We start from the raw sequence: 14,295 nt of genomic DNA, 5'->3' as shown, positions 1-14,295 counted from the left end.
CCTCAGCCCGGCCGCCTCAGGGGGCGGCCCCGCAGCGGCCGCTTCTCGGCCGCTCCCACTCCCTCGGGGGAGGGGAGGGGGGGAAAGGCGTGAGCCGCCCGCCCTTCCCGCAGGGAGCGCCCCGCTCGGCGGCCGCGGGTCCCCCCCCGAGGCTCGGCGTGGGGCAGGCCGGCGGCGGTGCGCGGGGGCGGGGCGGGCGGGCAGCGCCCCCCCCGGCGGTGACAGTTTCTAGAAGCACGTCCCGGCGGCCTTTGCGCTCGCAACATGGAGGAGCTGACGGTGGAAGTGCGCGGCTCCAACGGGGCCTTCTACAAGGTACCGGCAGCCGGCGGGCGGCGGCTTCCCGGGGCTGCCCCCGCTCTGTGGGGACCCGGGGGCGGCTCGTGGGGAGAGTCCTGGCCCTAAAGGGAAGGGAAGGGGGTGTGGGGGGGGAAAAGGGAGAGCGGGGGAAGGTGTCGGGGTGTGGCGGGGGCGGGGGGGCCGCGGAGGGCCCCTGAGGGAGAGGGGCCGGGGGTGAGGGGGTGGGAGGGGTGAGGGGGGGTGCTTGGGGCCCGGGGGGGGGAACGGGGGGCGTGTGGGGGTGGTGTTGGGAAGGAGTGAGGGCCTCGGGGTGGGATGGGGGGAGCTGAGCCAGCAATCATAATCTGGAAATAATTCTTTAACGATCTCGAGTTTATTTATGTCGTCAGAACGCTTCCTTCGCCATCACCCTCCCCGGAATGTCAGGATGTTGCAGGATCAATGCAGAGTCCCCTCAGCTGTTGCCCGTCAGTCATTTCCCCTAAGCCCGGCTTCAGATGTTTAAGAATCCCAGCGCTTTTTATGGCAAGAGCCCTCTGTCTTCCTTTCCAGGAGGGCTGCTTCCAGCCAGCATTGTGAGCACTTGGGTAGCCGTGCCCTGGGAGTGCTTAATCTCAGGTCTCTCTTTAGCTATTAAGCCTAACCGCATACACGGTGTGGAATTGCACATGCATTATCCCAGTTGAGGCTGGGGGGGGAGTGTCCTCTTTTTTTTTTTTTTTTTCCCCCTCTGAATTTCCTGTTTGCAGCTGTGGATTTGGCTTGGAAGTCATTTGGTGACTGTACAGTATGTAAAGGCAGTTGGTCAAAGGACTGTAACCAGCTGACTTCAGGAGTTAGGCTTTTTTTTCCAACTGGTTATCTATTAAAAGAGTCGAACAGGAGATAATCATATAAGGAAATAATTTAACGGTGTAAACTATGCCCTTGATATGTATTCCTCTTAAATTATTACCAAAATCAGTAGATAAAAAAATCCGTGAATTAGGTACATATTTAGGTGGTTTATAAATAACCACAAAGAAATGCACATCAAAAGTATTTGTATTTAGAACAGGATACTCCTAAAACAGAATTGATTTTTTTTTCCTGTCCATTAGAAAGCCAAGAATTTGGAGATGCCTTTCTTAGCTTTTCATTGTCCACATTATGATCTTGGACAAATCAAAAAGAAACAACTAGCTCATACTTCTGATTAAGGGGGGTGTGAGACTAATAGGAGCATTAGGAGGTATACCAAATTTTTGGACTGAGGGGAGTCGCCTGCCACGGCACTTACTACAATAAGCCTGATTTAAAATCTGCGATAATGACATCTCCTTCTAAGCCAGTGAGAATTGTCAGGCTTGCATTAGTACCATTGTGTGTTTGGCCCTGTGGACGGTGCTTAATGAGGAGAAGTTTTACTTAAAAATGTCATTTAATGGATTTCAGGTTAGTGAAATGGTGATTAGGTCCAGCGATGGAGCTATTCACTTCATCGTGGTGAATGGTCAGGTTAGAGTGCTTGGACCCATGGTAATGGAAGCCCCAACTCAAAATAATCATTGTTAATGTGCAAAAATCCACCCCAAAATGCAATAAAGCAAATAGAAACATGATTTTAAAGGATTATTTTTGTAGTGAAATCTGTGTGCTTGGCTCCATTTTGTGAGTCTTACTGTTGAAGTAGGCAGATGATGGACCCGTTTGGAGCTAAGGAACAAAACTTCCTTCCCAAAGTTTGGGAAGCGAAGGAGAACTATCAGGCTCATGGAGAAAGTATCCTGCTTTGGACACTGATAGCATTGATGTTAGCATTTGTAAGGTTAAAAGGGGATGAAGTTTGAGGTTTGCAGTCAGAACAATCTGAATTTAGATTCATTATCACAGCATACCTCCTGGTAAATGAGATGAGAAGGATCCTGCTATGCCAACAGAGATTAAAAAAAAAAAAAACACGGAGTAATTATGTAAACAATTACATGACAGATTTTTTTTAATGAGTTGTTAATACGATCTGCAATTCAGCTGTAGTGGCAGCGGTGATTAAATCTGTTTTAGTAGCTATTAGAGATATGATGATGATAGATGAAATTCTACAAAATAATCAGAAAAACAATGCTCCTTATTAACAATAGGTGAAAAATCAATGTTGTTCTTGATGCGTAAGTCAATGGAGACTGACACAGATACCCCAAGATATTTTGTACAAAAAATATATGATAAAAATTTCACCTTCTGTTTATAAATCTCCAATCTAATTTTATGCTTTTTTAAACTGCTTTAAATGACTAATATGGTCTGCAGAACAGGACAGTATTTATGTTGTATTTTATCCTGAATTCTCAACTAGTAGGCAACAGAGTATGTTTAGCCATTTCCTGCAGCTCAGAAGATTTTGTATCCATCTTAATATTGAGCATCCGTTGTCTTTGAGCCCCATCGGTGCCATCTTTTCTCTAAAGTGGTTATTGTCTTGTGGAAAAGGTGAGGTTGGTGTTGTGGAACAGGAAGACAGTGGACAGAGTTGACAAGCTGTACAAGTCAGCAGTAGCATCTCTTAGGGTTCTGTTGATTGTAAGATCAGAACAGCTGAGGATTTCTTGGTGTTAGGTTGCAGGTTAGGGTGGGGTTTTGTTTGTTTTTGATGGGAAATGTCCAAACAAACCTGGATTTCATGGGCTCGAAGTGGATTGGAGTGAAACTTGAATATTCCCAGCCCTGTCTTGGCCTGACTGCAGTGTTCTCTGCGTGACACTCGCTGTGTGGAGCTGGGAACTCTGTTTGTGATGTCATGCTGCTACATAGATCACTGAGAAATTCACCAAGTCATAGCCTTGTTGAGGTTGGCGGGGACCTCTGAAGGTCAACTGTCCAACACCTCCAGTCCAGCAGGGCCATCTATAGCTCCTTGCCCAGGCCCCTGTCCACGTGGTTTTTGAGTATCTTCCAGGAGTGAGGATCCACAGCCTCTGGGCAGCTGAGTCACCCACATGGTTAAATGTTTTCTGGTGCTCAGATGGAAGCTCTTAGGTTCCCATGTGTGCCCATTGCGTTTTGTCCTGCTGGCTGTGAAGGGTGCCTTGGAGAGAATGAGATGATCGCTTCTGTTCTGCCCAGGATCTCCCGTAGCCATTTGCATACATGCAAATTTGGGCCTTGCAGTAAAATGACACCGAAGTACATAAACTGAACACTAGATAGCTTACGTTGTGGAATCCTTCAGTGACATCTGAATAACTAAAGATCTGTTGGGTTCATCGTTGTAGGGACTTCCACGTGCTGAAGAGCCATCTCCAGTGTTGGATGCCCTTGCAGTCTTTCTGTTCTAGATAGTAGCCATCCAAATTATGTGCAAGGATATAATGCGATAAAAATGAAAGTAGAGTTAAACCCTTCACCTTCAATTTACAGGTTCTAAAGCTCATCCTTGGTGCCTCTGTCAGGAGGTGCAGTTGTTCTAGCAGCAGCCGTAACCATAGATCTGTTAGAAGCTGGCCTTAAGGTAGAGAATAGCCAAAATTCTGCTAAAGAAAATGGTGGTGAAAGAGAACTGCACAGTATTTCTTCACATGTAGAATGTTGAAGCACGGTGAGCGATTCTGTGGAATAAAATGCTTATGTATAAAAATATAATGGCTTTTTTTAAGTTTTAATTAGTGGCTTTGAGAAGTTCTCTGTGAGGTTTTCTGAATGTCATCTTAGCATGACAGTAAAATAGATAACTGTCATTAAGAGGATAGCTTACACACGTATTATTACACCAGGAAACACTACAGTAAATGGAATGCGATTTTTTTCTGTAAAGATTTTGACTGTCTTTTGATGGACAGTGTTTATTAAATCTTTCCATATTGAGTGGGAAACATCCGACATTTTAAGGTTGTTACTGCTCTCTTGAAACTTGTATAGTTGTATGAAGTATGTCTAGTCATTGCCATTGAAAAGCCATTTTCTTGACCCTTTTAGCCTGATAAAAAGCAGATGCCACAGGCAGTGGTTATTGATTTCTGATGTACATAATCAGTACAGGGTGTCTTTCGGAAGTTTTGCCCTTTGGGAATATGCATATGAAGAATGCAGCATAATAATGTGAGTGCCTTAGGCTTTATTCATAAGCCTAAACCAGGAGATTCAGTGCTGAAGTTCTTGCGTGACTCTCATAAGGACCCGTGAATTTACGTGTGATAATCATGATTGTGAATGGAAATAAGTAGTAATGTGAAAAAATAAAATGGCATTTCAGGGTTGTTTCCTACCTGCTCTTTGCTTGTAATGCTTGGTCTGTTTTCTTTTTATCAGTTCCTTGTAGCAGGTGCAGCTAATCATTTCCAATGAAAATAACACTTTGAAGTTCAAATCATTGGAAAAAAAAAAAGGGTATTTATGAGCTTCCTGTGTTTGCTTTGATTTTTTTCTTTGAGGGTCAGTATGGAATAGCAATAATTAAGTAGGACATTTTGCATTTGTTACATGAAACAGTTGTGTGTAAATCTTAATTTAAAATGCTAACAGTTCCTGGTTCTGACAGGAGTGAAAGGATTGGTAATGGGATACAGGCTTCTTGACCTTTATGTCCCTGATTCAGAAGCAGTCCATGGTACCAGATGCCAGTGTTTGCAGTTTGAAATTTGCTCAGCAGTGAGTACGGTGATCTTAGTATAGTTTTTAGCGTGCGGGTGTATGTGACTCAAAATCTAACACAGTGGCTGGCCATCTCTGGAAGGAATGCCTGCAGCTAAGCTAACAGCCTTATTTTTAGACTGGGCTGTCCTATTTGGGGGTCAGCTAATCTTAAGAAAGCAGGATGAAGTGGGAACTTAGATTGCATCTGGCTGTTGACACGTTTTGTGACTGCCTGGAACTGAATCTAAAAACCAAATAAATGCAGATGTGGGTGTGTGTACGCACACGCACATAGTTCACCGTAAGGGCACTTTGGTAAGCCCTGATCCGTTTATGTTATCAGCAGGTCCTAATCCTAAATCCGTGAGCAAAGCCCAGGTAAAAGGGAAAGACTCTGTGTGTGTGTGTGCGCGTAGTTTGTTGCGAGGTGAAGTCTCAGTTGTGGTGATTTTGGTGGCAAATGATCCTTTCATAGTTTCCTGCCCTTTTGTTCATACTTTGTACAGCATGGCCCTGTGTTAGGCTTGCAGGCTCTCTGATCCCACACCTGGGTGAGAGTGCTAGCTGTATATATTACCCCTCAGCTTACAGGTGCTGGTGTCAGGAGCTGGCTTCTGCCAAGTGAGTGGCAGAGACAGGTCGGTGTCAGAGTGCCTGGGGGCCCCTGTGCCATTAATAGCCCATCGTACAGTAGAATCTCCTGGCTGCATCGTGAGGAGCTAGCAGGGCGTTCATGGGCTTCAGAGATCCAGCATGCCGCATAAACTGAGGGACTGACACTAAAATCTGGACAGTTTGGCTCTGAGGTGGGGCAAGGTGAGGTCACATTAATTTGTCTTCCATTGCTGCACTCTGCAATTCGGTATGTGGTGTAAAACGCATTTAGAAATGTTGCGTGTAGGCTGGCTCGCTGGTGCTGCAGATCGCTACGGATTCCTCTCTGTGTGTTCTTGAAGCCAGTGGAGTTGCTGATGGTGATGTGTTTGGTGGTCTCCTAGCTTGCTGAGCCTCATCACCTGTTTGGAATGAGGACATGCTAAATGCTGGGTAAGGAAAAACTCTGCAAGCTTAGATGTTGGTGTTACCTGTCTTCAGCCATCACTGCTAAATCAAACTTCAGTGGTGGAGTGACTTGTTCATTTAAGCAAAAGTTAAGATGTGTCTTTAGTTGGTAGAAAACATTTCTGATACATTATCCCATGCAAGTAATGCAAATTTAGAGTACAAATTATTTATATTGGTTGCCTCACTGATGAAGAACTTTGAAATTCCTAGTTGAAAACCATGATATTTACTGTTCTATGGGTTTTTTATGTTCATCAGGCCCTTGCTGAAAAAAATAGTAAATATGTAGGATTTAATGTAACCTAATGTGAGAAATAAATTCACTTTAAATTGTAAAATATCATAATTTCTGCAGTTCTGGGCAAAACTGAAAATGTTTATAAAAATAATTTAAAATCATCTCCAGGGGCTTGGAATGTGCTTTAAAAAAAATACACTAAACCTTGTCACGACATATGTGGAATCTGTTTCTGTGCTTTTATCTTGAAGTTAAGTGACAGCTGATAGTGTTTATAGTAAAGGTCAGGGTTGTAGGTTGAAACCAATAAGGAGGGCTTCTTACTTTCGATAAATGTTTCCATATTTCTGGCATGCTTCTGGGTAGTTGTCAAGTAATTTCTTAAACTATATTCAAAACCTATATTGAATTCTGAATGCTACTAGTTGTATTACAAATGAATTGTCTGCCCTATATACATCAGGCTGCTGTGTTTTAGTTGCTGTAAACGTGTTTTCTTCCCACCAGTAGTAGAGAAACTGACGATAATAGGAAGAATTAAATCTGTTTTTTAACTTAGCACGTTACTCCCTCATTATTTCTTATATTTGTACAATTAGAGTCCGATCAGACACTGTCAGGCTTCACAATATAATTACAATTATTTAATATTTTACTTGTCCTTTGCTGACTTGCCGTGGATACCTGATGATAGAATATCTGGTTTTGAGTGTTTCTCGTATGAATATTGTGGACTAAGAGTGAGAGTACCAACTGAAAAAATTACTCAGCTAATTCTAATCATAGTTTAGTAGTACTGCTACTATAGTACTGCTAGCCTTGAGTCTATGTAGTGTTCTGGTATGGGAAGAGCAGTACACGTGCTTTGAACTGAAAGACTCCCTTGTGTGAAGGAGTTCCTGAAACTTGTAGTGTTGTAAAATTTATAGATTCTTTGTTGGAATTTGTACTCTGAATTGTACTTAAACACAAACACCAAGCACTACTTTTTTTTTTTATGTGGCTATGGTTTGTGCATGGATGGCTGTTAGCCTGCTGCTGGTCATACCTGCAGTATTGTTTGGCTTCCCTTTCTTTGGCAGGACATTCTGTGACCAGAAAGCTGGTTGTGAATATTAAACCTGGTTGTGCTGTTAACTTGAAAGCCAGGCTTTACCTAGTAATGGACTGATTGCCACCGTGGTTGGAATTTGTTGTCTTTCATTTCTGATGTCTTTTTAATGAAACCTGGAACTAGTCAGTGAATTCAGGATTTTTAAACTCTGCAGAGCATTATTCAGAATACTTCCCAGATGTTTTGTGCTATCTCGCTTTGAATCTCTCTTTATTCTGGAGTTGTTCTAAACAAAAGGAAGGGTAACAATTTGTATCTGCAAAATACATTTTTGGCTACTGTAGACTGATCTTAGAAAAGTTTTGTATTCGTTCAAAATTAAATAAATTGTCCCCCATGTTAAGTACTGTGAAAGCATGTAATAAATCAGGGGTAAGGTTGTCAGTTATGACATAAAGCAGCAGAATGAGGCAAAGACCAGTATCGAATCAGAGGCTCTTGGAATGCAGATAAAAGGCCGTCTGTAGTAGCGGGTTACATCTGTTGGTAAGTTGTCACTGACGAAATGTTGGCCTGCATAAACTTGATTCATGCTAGCATGGCTTGAGTGATTTTACTTATTTTTGGATGGTCTGAATGAATTGTTGTAGAACTATTTCCTGCACTTTGTGTTGCAGTAACTTATCCCTGCATTGAGACATGTTTAAAGGGACATTGGTGGCATAAATAAATAGTACAAGTTGTGCTTTACCTTTGTTAGCTAGTAGATAATTGAAGCAGTAAAACTTTCTATGCACTTCATGCTCTTTGCTTCTTTAAACAGACATAGCTTCAGTATTTCTGTCCAGTTTATCTGTACAGAAGCTTTCTTGAAATTGAAAAGTCCATGATGGTGGCATCTTTGCCACCAACTGCTGCAGTTTCCTACATCTCAAAGAGGTTTGCCTTTCTTGCCTTGCAGTGGCAAGGTGACCTTTCAAAGGGTTGATTTTAGGAGGAGCATGCTAGATGGTTCAACAAGGTGACTTCAATTTCAGGTGACCTGGTGTGCTCGGGATCACTGGTCTGCTTTGTGCCAGAACCAGTCTTCTGTGCTGCTGGCAGATGGTTTTGAGTGCTGCTTGCTTAGGGTGCAGGAAAGCAGGTTGTTGAGTGAATCCTGCTCTTGGTTAAGATTGCCCAAGTTCAGGTAAAAGGAGCTTTATTCCTGCAGACCCCTTGCAGCCAGCTGTCAGTGCAGCGTTCTTCACTGTCCCTGATTAGACCGAGCGATCCTGTGCTGAAATTTCTTTCCCAGAGCTGACACATGATACCTCTGTGGGCTCGTTACTCCTCGCACAGCTGATACGTTCTTCATCCTCCTCAGTTGCCAGTATCTCAAGTGGATATAATCCATTCAGCAGGTTTCTTGGAACTTATCTGAACAGAGCTATGTGACTCTTACTCATCTGAAGCTGCAGGTTCCTTCTTGCTCTCCTGTGCTAGGGCAAATACCAAGCTATGGCAAAAAGTGGGAGTAGTTAGATTTTTTTTTCTGTTGTTTTGTCATGTGGTTTTCTTTTTTTTTTTTTTTTATTTTTTTTGCACTATGCCTTCCTTCATTAACCAAGAGATGGAGGAACTTAATTTCTGCATGGGTGTATAAGTACAACTGAATCAGGTTGTTCTTCATCTTTAGGTTTTTGACATAATCAGTGCATCCTTAAGAATGCCTTTTTTCAAAAGGAAAAAAAAAAGGCAGGGTTTTCTCTGTTTCTGAGATTATAATAATAATGTGACACAAAATGATATGAAACATTTGCTTTGTTTTTCTATGGGGTCCTGCAGGTATTTTACCTCATGCTGTCCCCAGTTCTGTATTTGAAAGGTGGTGCAGTGTCTAGCCATGTAGCAGCCTGTATGACCAATTTTTAGTCAAATTTGCTGTCATGCCATTTTGAAGGGAAGTTGCCCTGTGTTCAATATATTTCTTAGACTAGATGGTTAAGTATATCATCAACCTCATGCAAGCAGTGGGATTGTGTCCGAGAACTCCCTAAATTCCCTAAATTCTTCCCTAAATACTGGTGATGCTCAGCTGTTCGGGTTAATTTCAGGCTGTATTGAAATTGCTGCCTTGTTTTCATTTCATGTGCCTTCTTACAACAAAAACTGTTTTTGTTTTAGGGATTTATCAAAGATGTTCATGAGGATTCACTCACAGTTGTATTTGAAAACAAGTAAGTGTTTTATTTTAAAAAATCATTTATGTATTGTTTTGATATTAAAAGGAAGTGGGCTTCATTACAAAGGTGTCCTTCTAGAAATGAAGGCTCAGTGTTATATTCAGTCTCCATGATTTCTTGATTAGCTGTGGTATCATAAATGAGCAAGTCAGTTAGGCATTCCTTTCCTTTTTTTTTTTATACATTTCAGTAATGCCCATAGATGTGTCAGCCAGTTTTAATTAGAGAATAATAATTGGTGGCAACTGCCTGCTCTTCTTCAATATTTTCCATCCTTCTTTGCTTTATATATAAGAATCTCTACTTACTAAGCATTTGATTATGTGTAACCTAGTGAATGCTTGTCAGCATCATCAACCAGAATAAACAATACAAGTATTCTGATAGTGGTGTTTTTTTTTTTTTAAACTGTTGCAGAATAGACACATTGAATCTGAAGTCAAATTTTATTTCTTTGGTGTGGAAAAGTGCAAATCTGAAAGCACTGGAGAAAAAATTATGCATGCTGCCCTCTTCATTTACTGTATAAGCACAGCAGCACCACTAGGGACCTACAGCAGCAAGTCAAAGATAATCCATGGGATGGTAAACTACAAATGAATGCTTGTTAGGCATTCAGACTGACAACACTGTGGATTACCTGAGAGTTTCCAGCGTAACTTAGGATATTTGGGGAGTCACATCCTTTTTGCTGTTTCCCTTCCAGTTGCTAGGTGGAGATCCTAAAAATGTGATATCCTTTGGTGTGAAAATTGTTAGTAAGCTCTGCCCACATCAACCTGTACATTAGTCTGAGCCGTTCTTAAAGAAAGGCTGGGGGTAACAAATGTAGTACTAGAGAGTATGCATTTGTGTGTGCACAGTACTACATAATGTTTAATGTGAATGTTCATAAAATATATATTGTATAATATTGAATAAACATATAATATTGCTTTATATAAGGATGTGTGTTACATGTATGTGTATATTCATGCATATGAAAAATCTCTAGGGAAGAAAAGGTAATCCTAGGGTTTTTTTCTGCCAAGTCCAGTCTTTTATTCTTCCTATCCTGTATTTTCTAGCCCTTCTTTAATGAATAATGGTTAGAAGATGAAGTGGCAGCATAATTTGTGCTAACACTTCATGAGGGAGATTATGGAGGCTGTTACTGTCTCCTTGGTTTTCATATCGGCAGTGCTCATTTCCCACCCCACCCACCCCTCAAAAACACAACTTCATCCTGTTGATCTGAGGAGATGTGGCCAATCTTCAGTTTCATATTCAGCATCCAGGTTGCCTTTCTTTAAGGTTAGAGGCGCTTTGCCTTCAAGGCATGCTTGCATGTGACAAACTAAGTAAGCTAAAGGAAGTGCCTGTGGTTCATAGCAGATGTCTCATTATTGACAAACACATTTCAGCTGTTTTATCCATGTAATCAATGTGTTTCAATGTGTGGCAGCAGCCGTGTTCCATAAAGGATGGGCTGCAATGTCATGTCAGGTGCTTTGTTGACCAGAAATAGATCCTATCAGGAAGTATGTAGACTGCTCAAGCCATGCTGTGATGTAAATTTGATATGTTATTACCCGTCTTACTGAGTTAAATTCATAAGGGCTTTAATAGAATTGAAATTGGCAAGAGTGTACGGTCCTGAATGTGTGATTCTGCTGTGATAGTGATCAGTGCTAATGAAGTAAGCTGGTGTACACTGCTAAAGGGCAGTCAGTTTACATTTTGTCTGTTGTTAGCCAGTCTTCACCTACAGCTATCGTAAGGTACCTGAAGTTGGTTTACAGCACAACTTGCTAATGATGATTTTGTGGCCATAGCAATAATTAATCTATGGGCAGGTACTGATTTCTTTTAGGAAACGTTTTAGGAAAAGGCAGGGGATGAACAAAGAAGCTTCAGGAAACTGAAACCTTTATTGTTGCATACAACTAAAAATTAGATATTCAGGTGCAGTTTCACGGAGGCCTGTGGGAATTTGAAGCAGCCCTATCAGAGGAAAGATTGTGCTATAGGAAGCAAGCACCAACCTCTTTTTTTCTCTCATGATTTGTACCAGGTGTTCTGTCTGATTCTCTTAGTAGGCAATTTGTAGCTAGTCACAGGTCATTTCTTAAGAACATCTTTCCTTGGCATTGCATTAGTGAGATGCCTCAGTTTTGGACGACTTGCCATCAAAACTTGTATTCTGGAAACCGAGCCTTCTGTGTATTTTTCCACTGTTTTATCAAAAAAAAAAAAAAGATCTTGTTGCTGAAATGGGTAAGTCATTACTGGCCCATCTACTTAGAGTGAACGGAGTTTGTCTATGTGATTAGAGATGGAAGCAAAACTAGCTCACTACAATTTTAAGTAGATTTTATTGAAGATGCAAGGTCTCCTCAGTTACAGCATCTCATTATGGGCATTTTATAACTTTCTGTAAGCTCCCATTTGCTAGATTCTGAAAGTACAAGGCACAGTTGAAATTCTCAAGAGAACTTTAAGCTGCTCAGTTGTTTACAGCAATTTGTATCCTGTTGTTCAGTTATGATTATTTTGCTCATACTGTTTCCAAACTGAAGTTTTATATACCCTGTACTATAGGGAATGCATTTTTGTCTTCAAGTCTTACTATTTGCTGTTGCATCTGTGAGAGTAAAAACTTCACAAAGGGGGCAGGGAGAACCCTCACCCTGAGGTTAATGGCAGTTACAGTTACAAGGATAATTGAATTAAAAGTAATTTTTTTTTCCAGCATACTGCTGTTTTTCAGAAATAGAATGAGGTTTAAATAACACTTTGTAGCAAAAACGCAAATAGCTTTTGAAGTTGGAAGGTAATCTTCCTTTTTTTTTGTTGTTTTAAAAAATTTAAGTACATCATAATCTTTTCACGGAGGGCTTATGAAATCTGTTTAGTGAACCCATACAATTTTAATTTATTTAAAGGTAATTCAAGAATTGTTCTGTCATTAAATATATTCCCAGATATTATTTTGGTCTCAACAGGGTTATTTTGATACTTTGCTTATACCACTAACTCTCCAGCAATGGGTGAGCAGATTATATAGAAAGAGTGATTTAACTAAACTCTTAGTTGAAAAGCAAAGCTTTTTTTAAAGTAAAAAAAAAAATTTATAGTATATAGTATAGTATAGTTTATATGCAACATCTCTTCAACTTTCAGTTGGCAACCGGAGCGCCAGGTACCCTTTAATGAAGTCAGATTACCCCCACCCCCTGATATCAAGAAAGAAATTGGTGAAGGAGATGAAGTGGAGGTGAGTTCATCCGTATGTTTCCTTTCCTATTGAACTGTTGTGTTACACAACTGATGTTCAAGATGGCAACAATGATTTTAAGTACATGAGTGATGTAATGATTTAAAATGGGGCATGTCTCTAGTAATGGATTTATTAAGCCAGTAAATAAAAAATGTTTTGATTTTCTCTTAGTACTTAGGAAGCAAAACCTTCTGTCTTCCAGTGAAACTGTGGGAAGTAATCACGTAGTTCACTGAAAATTACCAGTGGAACTTGATCAAAATTTTTAAAATAGTGTGTTTCAAAATTAAAAACCAGATCAACTAATGTTCATTTTTCATCTTGTGTGTAACAGTTGGAAATGTTGTGATGTGAAAACGTAATAATGCTCTTCCAATAACGGAAGTTTCAGCCTAGACGAAATACCTAGTATGAAAATATCTTGCAGGAAGTAGTGTAAATTATACTATTTCACAGAGAAGCAGTGTTATTTAGAAGTTACGGATTAAACTGTGAAATAGAAGGTAAATGTTTCATCCCTGGCTTATTGTAGTGTCTTTAGAATTTGCTTGTCCTTAGAATGGAAGTGTCTTTGGGATACCATTGTAGTTTTAGGCTAGTAATCTAGTCTGTTAATAATCCTGGCAATGTAGAAGAATGAAAATTTGTGCAAGGAGCATGGAACAGTAAAAAATTAATACAAAAATTACAAATTAATTACAAAAGTTACTTCTGTGTAGCATAATGTTCATTTCCATGAAAATTAGAAAAGTTGATGTTCTTTCTTCATTGCACATCTAGGCAACTGAATCATGTCCATATTTGCTTTAAATGTTTTTGTTAAAGTCTGTCTCTTTTTTAACTACTTCCATTCCCAGGTTTATTCCAGAGCAAATGATCAAGAACCTTGTGGCTGGTGGCTGGCCAAAGTTCGAATGATGAAAGGAGAGGTAAACTATTTTAAAACTTAGTGCTCTCGTGTTGTTACTTTCGTGTTGTTATATTAAATAACAGTAAATACGAAAACTGTTCATGACACAAAAAAAATAATAAACTACTACCAGTACAAACACACATCAAAATAGAATTTTAAGCTGAGATGACTTTGAAATGACCTATTCTGCATTCATGCAACTGAGAGTTGTGTTTTTGTATCTGAGTAGGCCACTTTGATTATTAGTAGTTTAATTGCTTGGAGAACTGTATGCGTGCGTAATAATATTGGTTCTAACAAACATAATTTGTGAATTGAACTTGGTGCTAAGAACTTAGTAAGGTAGTACCCTTTACCTGCAGTTAAAGTTACTGTTTAAACTCCATATCTAATTCTGGTAATTAATCACGCTGTATCTATGAATGTGTGTTCTTGTGGTTTCTTTTTGGCGTGTGTATTTCCATTGAGTGTAGTGTAAAAACACTTTTCTACATACGTCAACCTTGTATTTTGCCACTGGCTGTTATAGTTGCACCTGCAAAATAGCTTGTATATTCAGACGGAAAAAAATGCACGAAGCAATGGTGATGTCTGGTATCATATCATTAAAGCTTTATTTTTTGAAATGAAAGC

The 14,295-nt window shown here is 40.2% G+C and overlaps 1 protein-coding gene across 5 annotated transcripts in view; it reads left to right on the top strand.

Moving 5' to 3' along the window:
- FXR1 (FMR1 autosomal homolog 1) overlaps positions 1 to 14,295 on the top strand; it is a 29,559-nt gene continuing 15,264 nt past the window's right edge. Inside the window, exons 1-4 of one of the 5 annotated variants that reach the window (XM_084528705.1) lie at positions 1 to 315; positions 9,432 to 9,484; positions 12,653 to 12,746; positions 13,607 to 13,678. In XM_084528705.1, coding sequence (XP_084384831.1) covers positions 265 to 315; positions 9,432 to 9,484; positions 12,653 to 12,746; positions 13,607 to 13,678 — 270 coding nt within the window. In that variant the 5' untranslated portion in view covers positions 1 to 264. The remainder of the gene's footprint in view (positions 316 to 9,431; positions 9,485 to 12,652; positions 12,747 to 13,606; positions 13,679 to 14,295) is intronic. The other 4 variants (XM_084528707.1, XM_084528708.1, XM_084528704.1 and 1 more) reach the window with 4 other exon arrangements.

Source organism: Aythya ferina (assembly GCF_964211825.1).
Source record: "Aythya ferina genome assembly, chromosome: 9".
NCBI lineage: Eukaryota > Metazoa > Chordata > Aves > Anseriformes > Anatidae > Aythya > Aythya ferina.
Note: the sequence above shows the minus strand (reverse complement) of the source record. Positions and strands in the feature narration are given on the sequence as shown.